This window comes from Acanthochromis polyacanthus, chromosome 5 (assembly GCF_021347895.1).
Source record: "Acanthochromis polyacanthus isolate Apoly-LR-REF ecotype Palm Island chromosome 5, KAUST_Apoly_ChrSc, whole genome shotgun sequence".
Classification (NCBI taxonomy): Eukaryota; Metazoa; Chordata; class Actinopteri; family Pomacentridae; genus Acanthochromis; species Acanthochromis polyacanthus.
Window position 1 is genome coordinate 13873637 of NC_067117.1, and position 21263 is coordinate 13894899.

Sequence of the window (21263 nt, forward strand, 5' to 3'; positions counted from 1 at the left end):
AGAATCAGGAAGATGCTGATCAGAGTAGAAGTGCCTTCTCAGTCATATCTGATGGTGAGGGAGTTCCTCTGAAGGATACTACTGCTGCAACAAAGACGTAGACTACTACTGTAGTTTGAAGTGCTTTCATCACTAACAAAACAGACATTTTTAGTTTATTTTTAAAACTGATCAGGAAATGTTTTAGCTGACAGTGCAGTCTTTAAATTCACCATCTGGAAAGGGAGACTCTTGAATTGCTTTGCAGTCTCTGGTTATATCTGAGCAGAGCTTTGGGTCATGAGTGATCAATGAGAGTCCAAACTTCTGTTTAAGCAGCACATGTGAACCTGTGTACCTCTCTGAGGAACACGGAAAGAAACACTCACTAGGTGGCGCTAATGCTGCTTCCTGCCAGTCCACACCTTCACCTCTTCTGCTGAGCTCCTGCTGCTTCTGGAAGGGAAAGTGTTAAAGTTGAATTGAAATGAATCCCAAAAATATGCCATTTATTTATACATGATGATAAATAAAATAAATAAAAACAATATATATTATTAGCATGTTATTTAGCAGAATTATCATTCAGTTTTGGATGATTTAGGAGAAAAACTTCGAATCACGAGGTTTCATATTCTCCAGCTTTGCCGTGGCATCAGACACCAACATGAAACACACAATCCTCCTGTTATGTTCAAACGGCAAAGTAAACCAGATTTCATTCAACAATGAAATGTTCCCTAAAGTCATGTTACCAATGGAAACTTGTTGAAATATGATGTCATTCTCAGAGTTCTGTACTTTTGAACAGAGATTGCACTGACTGGTCACAAGATTACGGTTTTCTTTCCAGACAACACAATTTTTTCCAGGAATTTGGAAGAGCAAATGGCAGAAAAATTTATTCCTTCAGGCTTCTGAATTATAGTTTTCTGAACTCTTTCTCTCAGACAAAATCTTCAGTATATAATAATTTTGTTGTAACAGATCATTTTATTAAAAAAAGACGCACTTGTATAGATACAGACATGTTCAGTTTAAATACAATCTAAAATTAATCTTTTATATATTTATATTTTTCATAATACTGGGAATGGACTATGTTTTAAAACAATTTGCATCTAGTATCATTTCTATGACAAAGGAGCAATTAGCACTGCAGCTACGACAAAAGCATGTTGTAGAGTTTGTATACAAATACACAAAGCACAAACAATAAAACACACAGATTTGCAAATTTCTGGTCTGTATCGGCTCCTCATAAATAACGGGAATCCAACACCTGTGACCAAGGAGGACAACTCGGACATTTCCATCGGTCACCTGTTCTTCAGAAATACCCCGCTCAGCTCCGTTCTTCATAAATACGACAAAAATACTTTTCTGATCAGAATTCATATCGTGCGTGTGTTAGTTTGTCGGGAGTGTTTTCAGTTTGAGTCCTCGAGGCTGCTGCTTTTCTGCTCGGAGCCGCAGTTGCAGAGCCGGTCCATAATACTTTGCAGGCTGGGCTCCACAATACCGAGCAGGGGTCTCTTGGAAGGGTCCCCGTTCCAGCAGATCTCCATCAGCTGCCAGCATTCCTCATCAAAAGTGGACAGTCGCTCTGGTCTGGCACCTGGAGACAACACGGACACCAGTGAGCGTCTGGAAGCCGACAAACAAATACAAAGGCCCAACACCAGCAGCAAGCACCAGCAGCTCCACAGATAGACCTGCCTCTCATCTGGTTTGTTTTGTTCAAACTAATTCTGATGGATTTGCTTGTTTGGTTCAATTCATTTGAAGCTGAGAAGTAGCATCTTAATCCACTTCCAAGATAATGCTGTTTAATTTGACTGATGTGTAGCGTGGAAGCAAAACAGAGAAACCACTGTATGCCGCCACAGCAGATATGCGAAATGTGACTGAATCAAGTTATGAATTCTCAAAGAAGCTTTGTGCTCATCTTGAATCCATGACACCAAAGAAAATAAATGAATCCCCACATCGATCCAGCCAGTCTATTTAAACTATCTGGATCGAACTAAAAGTATGTTGTTTGAAAGCGACTTTAGTGCCATTTACCCTTTTTAACATTGGTCCAGAGCTGGTCCTTGCTGGAGCATTTCTCAAAAGCTTCTGGAAGCTTCACTGAACCGGTGCACAGATACCAGAAAAGAATCCCAAAAGCGTAGACATCAACAGAGTTATCATACTTTCCTGTCGAAGGAAGAGTCAGAGCAGAGACAAAAGCTAAAGGGACTGATATGTAACATTTCTGCTCCATTTGACATCAACTTTATGACACAAATAAGTCGTGATTACAAAATCCTGTACTGATAAAAACATCTTTCATAGTAAAGATCATGCAACAGTCCTGACCTCCTAATCAAATAAAGAATGTAGGCAGCTTTTTGAGGCTGTTGGGCTACAGGAGTTCTACAATGACTTAGTATCAACAATGTGCTCAGTAGTCGGACCTGTAAACAGCTCTGGAGCCATGTGAATGGGAGTTCCAACAATGCTGCCAGACATCATGGCCTCTGGTTTACAGAAGCCCAGGTCAGTGATCTTCGCACGGTTTTGTTTATCCAACTGCAAGGAAAAAAAAAAAAGCGTGGAGCGATTGTTTGGTCAGCAAAATTCTAATATAATGTTTTTAAATGGAACGATGCTACATCAAAATAAACAAAGACAGAGCTCTGGTTTGGACGAATAAAGCACATACTACGATATCAGCAACTTCATTTCTGATTATGAAAAAAAATGGTCTGATGGTAAGAAAAGAAGTACGTTTCTGAATGGTGCCTCATTTTATATCATGCCGTCGAGACTGGCAGGCTACAGAAATTGTTTGCAAAGTTCACAGGTTTCTGCTACTCGCATCTTAGAAATCTGAAGTCAAATGATGCAGTCGGAGCATGAAATAGAAGAAACATTTGAAAGATTGCTCAGCTACAAGCTCATGCTCTTAAACTTACATGACTACATAAACAGAAAATTGTATCTAGTACTGTTTATAATACAGGTAGGGCTTTTACTGTTTTCAGACAGATGCTGATTGTTCTCCATCATCCCAGCTGACTGAATCTTAAAGAACTGGAGCAAACGAGTAACATACAGAAAATAAACAGATCACATGAGGTCTATTTGACAGGTGATGTCAGTCCACAAAGAGAGAAACAACTGCAATAAAAATAATAGATATTATAATATTGGATATTTTTGATTTTTAAATAGTTGCTATAAAGTACTACTGACAGCTAGTGATAGGTCAGTGTGTAGTCCATCCAATAAGCTACACGCACACAGACTCACCGATTCCATAACTGAACTTACCAGAACATTTTTTAGCTTTATGTCTCTGTGTAAGAGACCCTGACCATGGAGGAAACGGATCCCTTCCACCACATCCAGAGCAATCTGAAGTCTCTCTCGCAACGATAAACCAGCCTGGAAGAGGTGGACAAGAATACATAACACACACAGCAAGATGGAAGATTACAATGCTGTTCCTGTAAAACAAGGACTAGTCCTTTGCTCCTCACTACTTCATCAAGTCACCTTCAGGCCTGTGTAGAGGTCTCTGTGTAGTCGCTCCATGATAAGCAGCACAGCGATGCTGGAGCCGCCTCCATACGTGTGATCGATCACGGAGCCGTGCAGGTCGACGAGCCGCTCATGTTTGGGCAGAGACCTGAAGCACCACACAGAGAAAAAGCAAGAAAAGATTTCAGTCATATAACCAAAGATTATTCACTTTAAATTATCTTGAAATAAATTTTTGTCTGTTCACATCACAGTTTTAGAAAGCCCTGCATTCCTCAGATTAATGGCAGGTGGAGCAGATGAGCATTAAGAACACGCTGTCACTTTCAACTATATACTGATGTGCAACAGAACAGCCTCAAGGCTTCAACGGTCAAAACGATGCTTTTATAAGCTGGGTGGAGTTCGGTCTCTGAAACAGATGAACTGTCATTTCCAGGAAGAGCTTTTCAGCTGCTTCTGACAGAGCTCGAGTCATTTGAACTTTCTCCCCTCATTCGGCACACTTCTTGAGCATCAGAACGACGCGCTGTCAGCTGTGATTAATGCTGCATTTTGGACCTGCGTCTGTTTGGTGTCATCATTTTTAATATATGCATGTAATGTTGCTTACGCTCACTCTCGTTAACTCACCTTGTGTAGTGAAACTCTAATGCCAGGTCGTTCCAGTGTTTATCATCAGGCGGTACCACAGACTTCAGAGCACACGGGTAGTGTCCGCCCCAGTTGTCACACAAGTACACAACTCCATACTGGCCCCGACCCAACTCTTTGCCGAGCTTAGGCTTGCCTAAGAGAAAACAATGGAGTCACTCAAAGTGGGGGAAAAAAAACTCTTAGCAGAAGTTGTAGGGATAAAAAGCTTATGTACAGTAATTACAAATTTGTCTATTGTACAATGTGTAGTTCAGCTTTAATACTGGAACTATGTCTGAATAGTTAAACCTCAGTGCAGCTGCCCATTGTGTCTTTAAATCAGATTTCCCAGTTTTGAGGCATCTCTTCTGCCTTTAAAAATGCATTATGGAGCATATCGTTATCCATTTGGAAGCTTGGCCTTTCCTGTGCAGAGGGATATATGTCAGAGTTTGCCTGTGTGAATGTTTACCAGTGACTTTGTAAAGACAGAGGTGCAGATATAATCCTAAGTATATGTTATTCAATTTTGTTGTTCAATGACTTAAAAGACAGCAGTCTAGTGTGTCTAGTGTCCAGAGGAGACACTTAATGAGGTTAGAGTCACAAATAGCTGTTGGCAACATCTGATTTACAGACTTTAAAGAAGGCCAGCAGCACACCGAGAGCTTAACTTTGGCTGTGTGTTAACAATGGGAGTGTTTGGTGGTGACTCACCGTGCAGCAGCACATCCCTAAGGGAGCGGCTCTCCAAAGACAGGCGGGCCAGCCGAGGGGCGTGATCCTTCCTCACACGCAGCCACAGGTCCTCAGTGCGCTCCAGACGGCCTGTGTGCCCTTCCTCCAGCTGCAAACACAACACATGGCACAGCATCTCATGGTTAGCATTAGGAAATATTAAACGACTGATCATTTGTGAACAATTACATTTCATTTTGTTAAACTGCTTGCGAGTCCAGTCTCCATGCCTCGTTTTAATAACAATATCCGATTTTGTGGAAGGCGGAGATTTCATGTTCCATCCATTTCTTGAAAATGCCCCTCGTTGATGACTGTTTCAACAAAACTCAATAATCCAATAGAATTATGTAAATGTTTATTGAAAAACGTTCTTCTTTATAGGAAAACAAGCTTGGGCTCTGAAAGTTTATCGTATATTTTCAATAAACGGACAGAGCCACAGTAATATTAGTCATGGACTACTGAGCTTTGGGGTCTCCATGGCTTTAAAGAAATCCACTAACAAGCACAAGCAGCTTGCTGTACATTTAAGCCAGTCGGAAACCACAATGACAGTCAATTCCTCCTCTTCAGCAAGCAAAAAAGCATAAAAAAATACAATAGTGGCAAACATTTCTTTGCTTTGGAAAAAGCTCCAACAGAATATTTTTCGATTCAGCCATCTGTCCTGTTACATCTACTTCATAAAACAGGATCATTAAGATGTCAGAAGGCGCCATCACCGTGCAAACAGAATGACGGCCCTAAAGTTCTCAGTTGCTAAAATAGCCGTGCCCTCTGTGGCAAAGTTGTCGTTTCAGACCGTTTAATGCAGACGTCCTGGTCAGCACAGACTTGATCATTAATCTATTTAATATTCTTAACAGGAAGGTGCCAGTTAATGGAAGTCAGCTGCATGTTCTGTTGCTTATATTGTCTGTTAATTATTCATAGCTCACTAATACCAAACAAGCAAAATAAAGAAACTGAAACATTATATATTATTTACCTGAAATGTGCTAATTGCCTAATAAAGTAGCAGAGTTTGTCTGTATTTCCAACACAAGGCAGTTTTGCAAGCAGCAACTAAAGGTAGATTTTAATGCAGTAGGTGTAAATAAATCATTTGCAAAAGGAAAAAGGCCTAAAGGATGTCAAAAGGCATGCATGAAAGGATTTGAACTGTATTGTATTAATGAAACAACAGTAATTTAATGCAGTTTATCTGAAAATGCACAACTAAAATTATGGATGTGGAATGCTGTGCATTGATCTGCTCCTTTTCCTTTAACAGTTTGTGCTGATGTAACACCGAAAAATTCCCCCCTTGTAGGCTCAATAAAGGTTCTATCCATCTATCTATGGTCTGAAAGCAGAATCTCTTCATGTAGTATCTCTCTAACAGGGTCTGGAGATTTGACGCAAACTGGTTTGTAACCACCGTCAGTTAACTCACCACTCACTGTCAGGCTATTAACATCCCATTGTTACAACTTGGAGGCTCACAGAACGGGCTGAGTGCTCTGTATAGGTAGAATATTTTTACATTTCTGTATGGCCACGGTAACATTCTTCTGACTATATTCACTACTTTGTCATGAAAGTACACGTTACATTTGCTCTCGTAGCCCCTCCTAAATGTCACATCGCATACCAACATATTGCACCCAGAGTTTTAATCTGTTATTCCTTGAAGCTCTTCTTGTTTTACAACAGGAATGTGTCAGATGTATGAAGCTATTTTCTTTGGTTGACTTCTTTGCAGCAAATGAAATTAAGGCAATTATGTCGATTAGAAGTCAAAAAACTTCAAAATAGCGTACCCCAAGAATAACACTCTCTTTTAAAACAATCACAAATGTTCATTGTATTTCTGTAATTGCATCAACAGCAAAGAACTGGTGGGCATAAAAATGTTGTCAGTGATATGGCCCACACAGTCTGTCATGTGATAAATATCATCAGAGCAATTTCACTGATGCTGATTTGTTAGGGACTTCCAGCGAGGAATGTTGCTGCTGTTTGCATACTGGGATTACAAGGCAAAGCAATAAAAGAGTAATAAAGTGCCAAACCACGAGCAGTGCGATTAAAAGCCTTCAGCGTTCCCACACACCGCTGATGCAGTAGTTGCAGAGGCTTTCAAACCATTCAGTGAATCAGCAGGAAATCAATACCACTGCATATTCCCTGAGTTTGCTCCTTCCAGCTCTTACACACTTCTTGGCTTATGTGTGTGAGAAAACAGCCAAAGCTAACCACAGCGGCAAATGCTAATCAATCAAATCTTTATGTTAAGTGTCACCGGGGGGAGGTCAGATCACCTCCTCTCTGTCCAAAAATCATTTAAGTCAAATCAAATGTTCTTGCCACATTTGGTGCAGCTTCATCTGAAAAAAACACCAACACACTGCTGTATTTGCTATTTGTGGTTACCATTTTAAAAGCCTAGTGTTTTCCTACCCATACAGTGAGTCTCTCAATTTCTAGGGTAATTAACTTAATGGTGGTGTAGTTAGCTAGAAATGATCAGCACAAATAAGTGTCTGGAGTTTAGAGTTCAATTCTCATTAAAGTAAGAGTGTCTCTTCACAAACAAAAGTGGTTTGAAAGACTTTAAGATGAGTGAATCACAAAGTGCATGGTCAGTGACTGTTGCTGTCTGTTCTTAAACGAAGTTAGGAACAGACAGAACACAGTATTGTGGGGAGGCAAAAAAAGAAAGGGCAGTCAAAAAGAGAAGATGTTAACCTGACGCAGAGAAGCTGCAAAGGCCTCGTGGGAGCTGTTCAGTCGGGTTCTGAACTGGGAGCAGATGCTTCGGGCCAGTTTGGCAGCACTGAGACTCTCAATGGCATCCTGGGCTACTTTACGCTTCCACTCTGGAGTGATGGCAGGAGGATTCACAAACGTTAACCTGTGGATTATCTATGAGGGAGATGATCAAATGACAAGGACATGTTATAACCTTTCAAAGGTCATCCATCTCTGTTCCTTTTTTAAACTACAATGAGGGACGTTTTGAGAGACTAACCTGTTTGATTTGCTCCCACACAAGTCTTGTGACAGAGGATCCTGAATGAAAGGTGACTTCCACATGATAGGCAGCATTTAATAACTGTGGAGCAGAGAATATGAAGTAAATATGCAGAAAAAGCCACCAGTGAGAACAACAGTGAACAGTGTCTATCTGTCTAGGGGCCTGTGACACAACCAAAATAAATGTAAATAAAACATTTTCTTACTGTTCTCACTCTGTACTGTTGTTAGTCTGATCCAATTTCACATTTTCTGTTTGCTTATCTTCTAATAACTGAATAGCAGAGAACAGCAGTGTGGCTATAGAAAGGCTAATTCATGCTTTCGTTGTCCCCAGCGAGGTTCATTTGAGACAAATTTCAACATCCACCCTGGTCACCAGGTTCCATGCAGATCCCTCTTCATTCACACCTTTCTAATTGTTCAATAGTTGTAATTTAAGTAGTGGCTTTAATCTGTTCATGCTTTACATCGTTTCTGCCCGAATAAAACAGAAAATTCCAAATTCTGTATAAATCGAGTGCTAAGTCCACCGACTGTCCTCGGAGTGGAAAGCAACAAACTTGGACAGCAGGCTTTTCCATAGTGGCTGCTACACCTTATGAATAATCACTGGCAAAGAACTACAGCCTCAATCTGTAACTAGTAGCGATACCCTGTAAAAAACACAAGTCACAGCAAGCCTTGGAGAAACATCCACGATTGTCTGCATGCACCAACATGTACCCTCAAGTATATATTATAATATAGTGTTTCAAAGCCTGTCAGTCAGTACATGGGGGGAAAAGGAAATCAGGAATTGGCCACTATCACTATACCACTTCAGTATACAATCCGATCAGTTTCTAAACTGTATTTAAATTCTTAAAAATCCTCTACATATGTGAACATTGCTCCTACTGTTTCTCAATCCATCTTAAATAAAATCCAATAGATAACACCTAACATTTTTACATATGTTGAAACTCTGACATTTAAGCATGCTTGTACTAAATACGTTTCCCCTTTTTCACAAACTACTGCCCACCTGTTTGAGGTGATTAGAAGTAATGTTGTGAACAGAAGAATCCAAGGTAGACTTCTCCAGACTGTTGAGACATCGCTCCAGGGTTCCCACGAAGCTCTCCCTCAGATAGTCCACAGAGCTGATGAGTTTATTGGCCACAGCTTGATTCAAACGGACCACTATGAGCTCCTGTATCTGGTGGATGCAGGATTTTATCTCCTTTGATGTAACAGGCTCTCCATTAGTTGTTACAATGATGTCTGCAGTTGAAAGAAAATAGTTAATCTAGTCAATATTGTCTTATTTTTAAGAGACATGGCATGTGTTTGTCCATAAACTGTCCATAAAGTGCCTCTGGAGGGTTGTATACCACCAGTACTTTATCTTGTTTGAAGAGCTGTTTACTGCCCAGGCACTGAGCCAAAGAAGATTTAAATAACCAGCACTGACAACACATTTAAATCTTTGTTATTGTTATGTTGCATTGTCTCAAACTACACTGAGATAATAGAAACATTTTCTATTTCAGACAACAGGCAAGTGCAAATATACCACTATTATTATTTGGGAGCAACATTAAACTATCATCAGTGAAATCAGATTAAAAACTTAATGTATTGTATTATATTTAAACACATTTGATTACTTTTAAAGCAACTTTTAATGAGAAACAATTCTACAGATTTCATTAGTTTCAATAATTAAAAGTACTGTGGCAGCAATTGATAAGAAAGAAGGCCAGTTGACTTTTATTGCAATAAACTAAATGGCTCAGGTGACCATAATAATGCCTGCCACATTTTCCTTAATAAATCAGATTCAGTCCCAGTCATATTCTCTCCATATTGTTTTACACAGATGTACCTCAGAGTTTGTGAACAGCTGATCAAACAATCATTTAAAATCTATTTCTAGTCTCAAAAAATCCACACTTGCAATCAAAGTGAAGCTACCATGTCTGGACCAAAGAGTGGTATGTTGTGAAGAAATCAAGTAAAACAGAGCAGACACCTTTGACAGACTGGTACTGTATGCACGTTTCAGTTACAATATATATCTATTGAGCAATGATTTTACAAGTGAGTCTCAGTTTTATTTGTCGTCATACATATGCATAAGAAAGCAGATGTACACAGTGCCAGAAAGATACACTAATGCACCAGCAAAGACGGAGCAAAACAGCACTACTAGGATGTAAACATGGATTATAAACAATTAAATATTTTTTAAGACCTTTGAGACACAAACAGACATTCTGGTGAGAAACAAGAAACTGAAAATAAAAAAGCCACATAGTGCTTTTAGGCCTTCCTGTTAGTTTCATGTTGTGAGAGTTAACTCATTGTTTTGGTGGCACTGTGGCACATTAGGCGAAGGGCCTGTTCCTACATGGAAGGGGTAAAGAAATGCCTATGGCTGATTCTCGGACAAGAACTCGATGTTAAAACGCCTGTGTTGGATTTTACTATACAAATTAAGAACACCAAGAAAACCCACTTCTTCAACATGCCCAGACGAGCTGGCCCAAAGGAAGCAGAAGACAACAGCCAGTGAAAGTTTTTTTCCAGACTACATGGAACTGTTGAGTCAGACAGTTCCAAATGTTAAAGGCAGCTTGCGAAACACAGCTGGGTCAGCCATGTCCCTTCAAATATAAACAGTCGAAAGACAGTACAGAAAGTGGCCTTGAGTAATGAAGGCTGCAAACTAGAAATTCTTGGCCATTGAAGTCAGGTCAGCTGCTTATTTCTTCTCTCTGAGACATACTGGCAACATAATAAAAAGGAAAGCCTCTGTTATTATCTGGTATAACTTGAGGATGTGCAAGCAAAATAAATAAAGCATTTATTTGGTTGCTCTTGAGTGTCAGCTGTGAAATCCGATGGATCTATGGGCAGATTTTGTGCTTCCTAGAATCTAAAATAAAATTTGTGAAAGCAGAGTATGCTTTCAATTTAATACACATAATATCCTCCTTCCTGAAACATACTTAGGATATAATTTTGCATGTCTGAGTTAGAAAAAAAAAGATTTAATAAGAAATGGCATAATCTCATCAAACAGGGGCTCAATTTAACCCAAACTTTGCAAAGACATCCTTGAACCGTGACTGTAGCTTTTGTCTGAAGAGAAAATCAACCTTTTCGCAGTACAATCAGTCTTCTGCTAGACTGAATACTGACAAACCTCGTGTAGCTGTCTTTGGTCAAACACTGAGACTTTATGAATGAATACATTCAACAGTTTGTCAGGTCACTTCTTTGAAAAATGTATAAAAAAAAGTTGAATTATTCTCATTGGCAAAATCATGCATTGTTTTACTCTTAACTGTGATCAGCACATCAAAAATTCTTTTCATATGTTGAAGTGCTTTGACAGCATGGTGTCAATGCCACAGAAATAAAAAACATCTGTACAGACCACACAACACATGTGAAAACCACAGCAAAATGTCAGAACATCGATTTAAATAATAACTTGCAAATACAAATGAAATGTAATAGTGTGGTGTAGAGAGGTCACAGTGCAGGCAATGTGAAACATAATGCTAATTTTGTGCTCCACTGATCTTTGTGGTGATACTTTCTCAAATGTGAAATATTAGTTTCACTTCCCCTCTTTTGTTTTTGTGGCTTTTAGGTAAAATCTGCCAAGACTTCATTTGCTGACATCTAAGTCACTATTTTGAAAAAAATAACAAACATGCTTCTTCTGACTTCCAAATCTTCTCTGTTGTCGATATTCTGCTGATGTTTGGGGCATTCCACCACTCACAAAGTGGTAGAGATAAAAATCTTGAAAAACCAGCGAAGGAAAACCCTGCACATGCCTCGTGGCATCTGTCCAGGGTGCTTGCTTACTAACCTGTAAACTCCAGGTTGGCAGCATCCTCCAGCAACTGCTCTTTCATGCTGCTGAGTGTTTCCACAATCATCTCCTTCATCTCTTCCTGCTTGCGATTAGCGATGGCCATAAGAGAGGTGAAGAGTTCGCCCTCTTTCTCACGGGTGTACTCCAGCCTGCGGGGTGTTATCTGCAAGTCCCTCTGCATGTCAAAGGCCTGCAGGAAAGCAGAGCAGGGAGGACAAAGGTCTGTTGGTGTTTTTTTCTGGAGCATACAGGGTCATAACATACCAAGACCAAACGGTTCATGTAGCAGCAATAACATTCCCATGAGTATGAAGCAGTAAAACCATACATACAGACACACAGAGATGAATAGTACTAGGAAACATCATCCTCTGACCTGATTAATGAAAAGATCTAGACATCGACAGTGAAGCCCGTTAAGCAAGTTGGCAGCTTCCACCTGCTGGTTTTGAAGCACTTGGCGAGCAAATGGCACCAGCAGCCGATGCAGTCTTTCAAAAGCTTCGCCCAGCATGCTCTGAGGCTTGGCGCCTGGGGTGGGCATCTGTGTAGGGGCACCACAGGAACAGTTTCCTGTTGGACTGTTTAAGAAGCCGAGGGACACCAGCTGCTTATGGAGGGCGCTCTTCTCCTTCTCCTTCTCTGCACGGCGCCCAGGTTCTGGGGAGGCTGCTGGCACGGTGTCAGGGATACGAACAAAACAGATGGGGAACGAGAGCATCTCTTTAACTTTCCAGAGCTCAGCCACCTGTTCTGCGCTTAGGGAGTCCTGGTTGATGGCATAGAGTATGACAGGGATCACATTGCGAGTGCAGTCCTCCAGGGCCTCTTCTATGGGCTGGACACTTGGGCAAGGCACCACCATGACCTTTGCTTCCTGATGACAAACCACAAACAAACCACAAAAATGTTACACTCATTTCAAGCGAATGTGTTCAAATAAAAATAATTATTATGAAACGTGGCTCTTAAAAAATGACCAGTTAAGCAAAATATAACAAAAAATGTATTTAAATCATGACTGCAAGTGAAATTGAACTGTATGGACACAACTGAGAGGATACCACTGGGTTTGTATGACAAAGATTAGATGAAATTCTGTCACTGGGCCCAAAACAACAGGTAAATGGACATTAAAGCTACAGTGAAGCCCCAGATTACTATACGTCATGTCAAAGACGTCATAGGGATACATCAATATTATTTAACTGTGCAGCTCTATAGAGTATTAAAGTATCTTTCAGATCACCATTTTGGTTAATGTAAAAAGTGACTAAAAATTTACCAAAAAAGACCAAAAAATGTCTCACAAATGTACTGTTTTAATTCTCTCTAACCGTTTTGGCCAGAGCAGGCAGCTACTATTAGCAAAAAAACAGCTCTGATAAACCTGCTGTTCACTACCTGCTCAGAACCCAACAAACAGCTGACAACAATGGTGTGGCAATTTGTTGTCGAGTCTGCTAGAGAAACTACACACTTGCGTTTGAGTCCCTGCAGAGATCAGTTGTTTCTGTTCTTCCTTTTGCCTCATCAGACAATGACTTGTAAGGTTATTTCCTTGTTATTCTAGTCTATAAAGTTTAGAATGCCGTTTAGCGGGGACTCCATGGACATAATAAAGAATATTTTCTCTCAAATGTCCTGTCTGACTCAGCAGTCCTTAACTGTGTGTCATTCTGGGCTAAGCAGAAATATGTGATATCTCATCAAAATCATTTAACATGTCTCACTGTAAAAATTGCAAAGATTTAACTATTAGCAAAATACTGATTTTTGCAAAAAAAATCCTGCGCTCATTAGTGCAACTGTGAGACCATTGGAAATTCAGCTGTGACAGTCATGTGGCACACATTCTGAGATTTTTCAGCCGAACTGCAGGCTGTGTTTCCACAAAGCAGACATAATAAAGTGGACACAAATTTAAAATCGAAGTAGTAAAATGCCCACTTTTCTCTGCATTGGTAACGCCTGTGGGCACTGTGAGATTATCCATCCATCCGTTCTCTATACACCGCTTTATCCTCACTAGGGTCGCGGGGACTGTGAGATTATGTTTTTGGTTTTTTTTAAATCTTGCAAATTGAGAGGCACTGTAACATTTGTTGAATGTCCAGAAACTGATTGGGGTTCAGAGGGAAATCATGCCTTATTTTTGCAATCAGTTTCCAGAGGTTTAAAAAAAATAAGAGTAAAATGTTCAGAATAGCACATAGAACTCTATTTAAACAATTTAGTTATTTCTATCAACAGTAAAAAATCTAAAAAGGTTTTGTCTGCATGTCTGTTGTACTATATGTTATTTAAAAGAACTAATCCTTTAACCTCCTGACTTTAATGCATATGACCATTCCCTTATAGCAAACTATTTCTCCTGTCGTATAAAGCACATTTTTCAAACAAATTTATGCCACGAGATGTGGACGGGATTTCACTGCAAAGGAAGGAAAACACATCCACACATATCACATGCTCCCTCTATTTCTGAACACATAACACATAAATATTTGCGGTGGTCTTGGGAACGTCTGCGACAGGGAAGAAAAATGACACAAGTTGAAAGGTTTTCTTAACCTTTAATAAATAATGACCTTACCAAAAACAGACTCCTACAGAGCTTGGGAGGGACACCATGATGGGGGAAATGACAGCTACAGAAAAGAGGCACAAATGACCAACAGCTACACAAAGGAGACAGTCAGTCCTGTCTCCAAGTAACAAGAGGCGAGCCCGTCTGAGCAGTCTCTTTGGAACAAAGATAGCCTGCAAACATTTGTTCACAACCAATCAAAATCAATACAACGTTTGAATTGCCTTAATGCAGCCTGTTTTCAACAACAACCCATCAAGAGAATGTCTGAGAGATATTTGGGAGTTACTGTTCTGTTTTTCATGACTTTAAAAAGCATTAATATTAGTCTGACCAAGTAATACAGTGAACACAAATGCCGACGTAAGAGAAGAGAATTGTGTTCTATAGTTTAAGGGTGACTGCTAATATCACGGTACTTTGCTAAGAAGCAGGCTGTCTCATGAATTTGAGGAGCTGCGGCAATAAACAAAACAGAATATATAGGTCAAAAGAATTTTAGAAACATGGTGGTAGATTAGCACCCTTTATGTTCTTGTGTTTAGACTGTGGTGAAGTTGAAGTGGGAGGCTACAGCAAACTCTAGGATGAAGAGGAGGCTAATTAGCAAGTTGGTTCTCAGCTGCCTGCCTCAAAAGCAAGGTGCTGTGATTATGGCAGGAGTGTGTGAATACCACAGTGAGCAGAGAGATTCTGTGCCTTTATTTACCCCTAACTAAACAGGGTAATCTCTTATTCATTCAGCAGATACATAAAGCACGGCAGCACACTGCTTTAGTTTGTGACAAACCCATGTTTATTGCCTGGCTAATGAAAGAAGATTTAATTTTCATTAAGCCCAGTTAAAGGAGCGACTCCATGTACAAGAAATGAAAGATCACACTGGTCCTTGTGTCTTTAATCTATGATTAAATTTGTGTCATTACAAAAAAAATAACCTCTATGGTCCTCTGTAGAGTCACAAAGGTTCTAAACCAAAAAAGGGAGTGTAGATCCAACATTTTTCAGTCACACATGAAAATAAATAGAGGTGTAATATGACCCTACAAGTTTCTAGTGCTGTTTGTCCCCTCAGGTGTTTGTCTATTTCACTTTAGAGTTTTTGGTGGATCATAAAGCAGCAATGACAAAAGTGTTCAAACACAAATCTAGTAACAAGTAACAAACAACAACTAAAGTTCACAAAGATGAAGATGTTCTACAAAATTGATAAGCCTAGACGTATCAATGTTGGGTGTTCTTTTGTCTCAAATACATCCTTTAAAGATGCAAACTGAAGTATATATGTATAATCTTTGAAATGTTGGATTTTTAAGGGTTTTTTGGCAAAATGAACAATCGGTGTGCCAGAATTCAGCTGTAACCAAGGTAATTTTATCACAGCAAAGGGTTTGGGATTTTTTTTTTTTTACATGACTCAGTCATGTGAATCGCACCAGACCAGCGGCATTACATAAGGGGGCTGGGCGGGTGGGCTGCGCTGAAGCATAACTAGGCCTAGTTTCTGAGGCTCTGTGATGCTCGCTGAGGGGCCTTGCTCTAAGCGATTACAGACTAATTTCCTTGTGTCACACATGACAAGGAGTGACTACAATTTTCTCTCAGTCATTCCACTCCCACAAGATAGAGATTTTCAGGTCACACTAACTGAAGACCAGCATGACCGCAACAATGTGTCCAAGATTTCTTCCTTTAGAAGTTCTTCAAATTTAACAGGAGAAAAATCACTGCAAAAGAGTGTATCTAATCTAAGAGTGTATGTAAACAGTACCACAAATAAGGTAAAGTAACACATTGAACAACACAGGAAATAATCAGCTCTGCTGCTCAGTAATCTGTTTATGAGCTCAGCCATGTGAGTAAAAGCGAGTTCAAGCGAGAGACAGGGATGAAAAGAACAAATATTTCCATCTTTTCATTATTTCTACAGGAGGAAATGCCACCTCACAAAACATCAACAGACAATTAGAGCTGGTTCTTATGATTGAAATCAATGATATATACAAAAGACTGCTGCTTCATATTGATGTCCAGTACACCATGATTTACATTTGCAAAATTACAGGCTGTCTTACACAGAAACATGTTAAAACTACATAAAACTGGAGTTGCACTTTAAATGTTGGCAAAATAATAAGATTTTTCCCAAACAGCGTTAGCTGTTCAACAGAATTTTAAAAGGCTCTTGTAAGGTAAAAGAATATATTTTCTGAACATTACCATGACAGTTATTATTTATTCATTCAGTACTGATTATTCTATTGATTAATTTCCTGATTTCATTGCTTAGTTCAATGAAATGGCAAAAACATTACGATAAAATGCCTATTACACCTTCCGAGAGACAAAGGTAACATCTTTCTGTGTCTTGTTCTGTTTGTCCAAAACTGCAAAACATTTAATTTAAAATTAGGCATGATTAATGAAAGCAATAAATTCTCTCATTTCAGAAGCTGCAATCAATACAGTTTCATTTCTTCGCTATTTTTGTTTGAAAAACACCAAAAGGAGTAATACATTACCAAAATAGTTGCTAAGTAGCTACACATTTCATATCATCACACTATAAATTTCTGAATAAATATTTGTAAAGTAATTACATGCTCAAACAAAATGGAGGACCACGCAATAAACCATGACAATAAACAAAGCCTTCTAAATAATTTTATCAAAATGTATGAAGGGAATGGGTGTCAATCTCCTCATTTACACTATATGAGTAATGTGGTATTGACAGAGCAGATTCAGAATTGTATCTGAAGCCTACCTGAAGCAGTGGATGATGCAGGGTGATCTCCAGCTCTGCTAACCGGTGTGCTGGGTCCTCACATTCCTCATGGATCTCCAGGTCCTCCCTTGGAACAGTATCCCAGCGGCCACGGTTGGCCACCAATTGGTGCACGAGCTCATACTGGCCTGGCAGTGCCAAGCTGAGCCTCGTCTGTCTCCCATGGGTAAAACAAAGCTTCCGTCTCTTGCAGACGGTGCCCTGGACTCCTTCACAAGCCTCTCCAGCCTCAGGGCCCAGTGGTAAAAGCCTCTCTCCCAGGAGGCAGTTGAGCAGCTGGTAGCGGGCAGCGCAGTCCTGACCCAGCACCAGGATATACGGAGAAGCACCCACGGTGTTGCGTAGAAACTCTTCTTCGTGACTAGGGAAAGAGATGCAGCTAAGCTGGCCTGTGCAAACGGAGAGAACAAAACATATATTACATGATTCTGTAAAGTGGACTGAGAACAGAACTTGTGTTTGTCCTTTGTATCAAAGTGTCATTCTAAGCATATGCAATAGATTACTGTCCCTCACTAAAGACATTAAGGCCATTTAGTATCTGATATTCTCTGGGCTAATATTTCAAGATCCAGCCCTAAAATGTGGAGTACAAACGGAAGAACCAACTTTCTGTTATTACTGCGGGTATCAGACATAATCCTTGGTGATGCTGAGTCACAGTCTAAAAGAGTTATATAAAAAAGAGAGGACTGAGCAGCAATGGCCTACTTCATATCCAAATACCACTGCATGTCTTTGCTACACTAACATTGTCTTATTGTAACTCTAAATGTGCCATTTCTCTACTGACCTCACCCCTTGACCTAACATGATGTATTTAAAAACTGCAGTTCCAGGCAGAAATTTGCAGTTCTGTATATAACCAGATTTACATTATCAAAGAGTTCTGAACACACATTTTTGTATAGACAGGTAGGTGTAACCAAGATATTTGTCAGATGAATTGAGTTAGCAGGTGAACACGTGCTATGGTACAATTTTTCTGTTGATTGCAGCTAATCTTTAGCTTAACATTGTTTATTCACCACTGAGGAAAATGATTTTGGGTTTCTTTGCATGCAGGTTTGAGTAGGCCTTCCTTAAGATGTGACACATCATGGCATACTATCACTTCAGTGTGCTAAATCGATGTTTCATAGAAATATCTGGTCAAGAGATGCTCACAATGTTCAAAAAGGGCTGTGCACATATGGAGCAGTGATAAGCATTTTATGAACCAATCTCTAAGTGGGATCAAAATATGGCCGTAGTCTAAAAGTAGACATATGAAGCCACTGACGCTCACATAAAAGGCTCAATTCATGCAAAAGAGAAGATCCAAGGCTCTGGACCAGCTAGTGAGTGCAGAAATCCCGGCATATTTGGTGCACTTAGTCTGCTCATGCTTTTCTGAGGGGGTTTAATCTCTTTAGTTTTCTGTAGACTTAATGGATTTTTTTTCAGGCTGCGTGTTGGTGGAGTAATCACTTGGCAGCAGCAACTTGTTAGTTCTTTCATTTTCCTCCCACTTCAAGAAACAGAAATATCTATAAATACGATTCTTTTGGTAATCATCTCAGATATTTTAAACATGTTTAAGCACAGCGATATCTAAGAGCATTACAGGGATGTCCAGGTATTGTTGCACCATGTGTTCAAACCTACCTGCCTCCAGAGAGTCCAAGCTCATGGTGGATGCACAAGCATTGCTGTAGTTTTGCCTTATTTCCCGGAAGAAAACATGGGTCTCTTTCAGGTTCTTCTTCAGCTGTATGGAGTGTTTGTTGTAGCTGCTAAATATCCTGGTAAGTTCCCGAGCTAAAGGAGTCGTTTTCTGCTGCTGCACATTTCCTTCCATTATCTTCTCCTTTCCTTGATTAGATTTATAAGATAAGGCAGGTGATAAACTGATCTTCTGAGTTGAGATGCTCGATGCAAACTTCCACTCTGTTTGTTGTTTTTAGTTAGTAAGTTGTCATGCCACCAACTTGTTAGGCTGTTAAACAGTTCAAAAACCTTCATTCACTGGTTGTCCGTCCGAATAAACCTTGCAAAGAGTGTTTTAGTACAAGTGTTTTGTGAATAAGGTGTTATTTATTGTTGATGTTGACTAACAGCTAGCTAGCTTAACGTCGTGCTTCAAGCGCGAGGAATTTTCTAGCCAAAAAAAACCGGCTATTTCAGTAGCCTGTGTCGACTAAAACTTTAACTTAGCACCAAGTTTTGACTGACTGCACACTGAGGAGTGTCTCAACAACGAAGAATGACAATACCACGGTGTTGTGTTAACTACCAATGCGCAAAGTTCTCCGTCTTTTGCGCCGTAGCTGTGATCCGTTAGCGGCGCTGCTAGCCGGAGGGCATCTCCTGTCCGTCCCCACCTTTGCCTGGCACAGCAAACATACCCTCCACTTCATATAAATGCCCCACAGCTCAGCCCCACTGCCATGTAGCTCCGCGTTCAACACAGAGGGCCCGACTCTGACAGCTGCCTCTCATCGACAACAACAGCATACGCACAGCTTAAAAAAAAAACTCTGGTGTTTTCCCGACGGCTCCGTGGGGATAGATCTCCCTAAAGTGGCTCCAGCCCGGAGAAGCCAGCGGGCATCTTCCACCCCGGGGAGCGACGGCAACACGGTGTGAGCCTGCTTCTCCTCTCGCCGTTGAGGAAGATGAAGAGGCGAGACTGCGGCGGTGGTGCAAGCCGAGGTGTGCCCGGACCAAATCACACAGCGGAGGCCAGGCAATCAAATCACAGCAAAACAGAAAGTCGACAAAGCCAGGGAGAGGAAAGGGCGGGGTCCGAGGTGCCGCACTGCAACCTGGGAAATGTAGGAGCTCTCGCTCTGGCGCATAAACAGCTGCCTGCTGTACTGCGTGTGGATGGATCCATAGATATGGATGGATCACTTTGTTTTTAGTGTCACTGTTTCCCCTGGCAACAAAGTCAATATTTTACACACGCCAAGAAACTTTATCAAAGCCAAGGGAAATAATCAATTAAAATAAAAATAAATAAATAAATAAATACTGATCAAGGCTTGTAATTTTTTTTATTTATTATTAGATGTCACTCTGCTGTCACTCCACAAAGTAACATTATAATGAATAGCAGTTAAGAAATCCAGATTCGAGAGGTTTATTGTCATATACACAGGAAACTGGACAGTTCCACTTTACAGTGAAATTCTTACTTTGCTGATCTTCCTTAATCAGACGGACACAATGTGAGAAAAACTATAGCAGTTTAAATAATTAAACACACCTAAAATGACAAGGGCAGTAAACTGGACTGTGCATTACTGCTAATCTTGGTTTGAATGAAGTGACTATGACAAGGGGATTACAGTAATGATTGTAAAGTGCATATTGCATCAAGTTAAACTGCTACACTGCTGTAAATATGAGGTAACAGACAGATTTACAGTAGATAAACAGTCAGGTCAGGAAGTATTTTGATCTCTTTACTTTTACTTTCTTTATTATGCAGTCTTCATCCATGCTTTCTAGTGTTAAATTGGATAACATTTACATTTCATACCATCAGTCTATGCCCATAACGACTCAGTAAAAATCTGTTTATACAAAGAAAAATGGAATTTATTAAAAAATCTATGTAAATAATGCAAAAATATATATAAATATTTAGACCCTTTACTGTGACGCTCTGTATTGCGGTTAGTTGTGTGTTGCTTCTGTGGTAATCACCTAAATGTTCCTAGATCTGTGGCTGCCTGAATGGTTTGGACAGCGCAGAAAGGAGTAGGCATATAAGGTCCCACACTGCATGTCAGAACCAAGGTTGTAAAGTCTAAGGAACTCATTAGCGCCATTCTAAAACTTTGCAAAGGCATAGATCAGGGCTACAAAAACATAGTTCTGAGACTGCCCAGGAACACAGTGGGTTCAATTACTGAGAAATGGAAGAAGTTTTAAGCCACCAGGACAGACTAAGTAAGCGAGAAAGTAGTGTTTTGGTCACAGAGGCAATCAAAAATCAATCACTCTACCAGAGGAGTGTAGATTAAAGGGCACAAATGTCAGTTTATCCGTTTAAAATTTAATCCACACAAGAAAAGTGTGCAAAATGTGAAGCAGTCTGAAACAACTTGATCAGT

General features: G+C 40.0%; 2 protein-coding genes across 2 annotated transcripts in view; one reads left to right on the forward strand and one right to left on the reverse strand.

The window, feature by feature from the left end:
• The window catches only part of med20 (mediator complex subunit 20), a 217556-nt gene that overhangs the window by 159107 nt on the left and 37186 nt on the right, over positions 1-21263 (forward strand). The window lies entirely within an intron of this gene.
• dstyk (dual serine/threonine and tyrosine protein kinase) lies at positions 953-19939 on the reverse strand. Its single transcript, XM_051947831.1, has 14 exons — positions 18808-19939; positions 17140-17549; positions 12159-12659; positions 11777-11972; positions 8933-9171; positions 7901-7984; positions 7618-7794; positions 4864-4993; positions 4144-4300; positions 3526-3658; positions 3301-3414; positions 2442-2556; positions 2047-2181; positions 953-1597 (listed from the first exon to the last, which is right to left on the reverse strand). Exons 1-14 carry the CDS (start codon positions 18998-19000, stop codon positions 1410-1412), a joined length of 2772 nt encoding a protein of 923 aa, XP_051803791.1. The 5' UTR covers positions 19001-19939; the 3' UTR covers positions 953-1409.

Excerpts from the sequence above, each read along its gene's own strand:
- dstyk (XM_051947831.1), bottom strand. The coding sequence starts at position 19,000 with ATGGAAGGAAATGTGCAGCAGCAGAAAACGACTCCTTTAGCTCGGGAA. Across the intron at positions 17,550-18,807 it reads CTTGGACTCTCTGGAGGCAG|GCCAGCTTAGCTGCATCTCT; the intron begins GTAGGTTTGAAC and ends CCGTTTGCACAG. Across the intron at positions 4,994-7,617 it reads TTGCAGCTTCTCTGCGTCAG|CTGGAGGAAGGGCACACAGG; the intron begins GTTAACATCTTC and ends TTGTGTTTGCAG.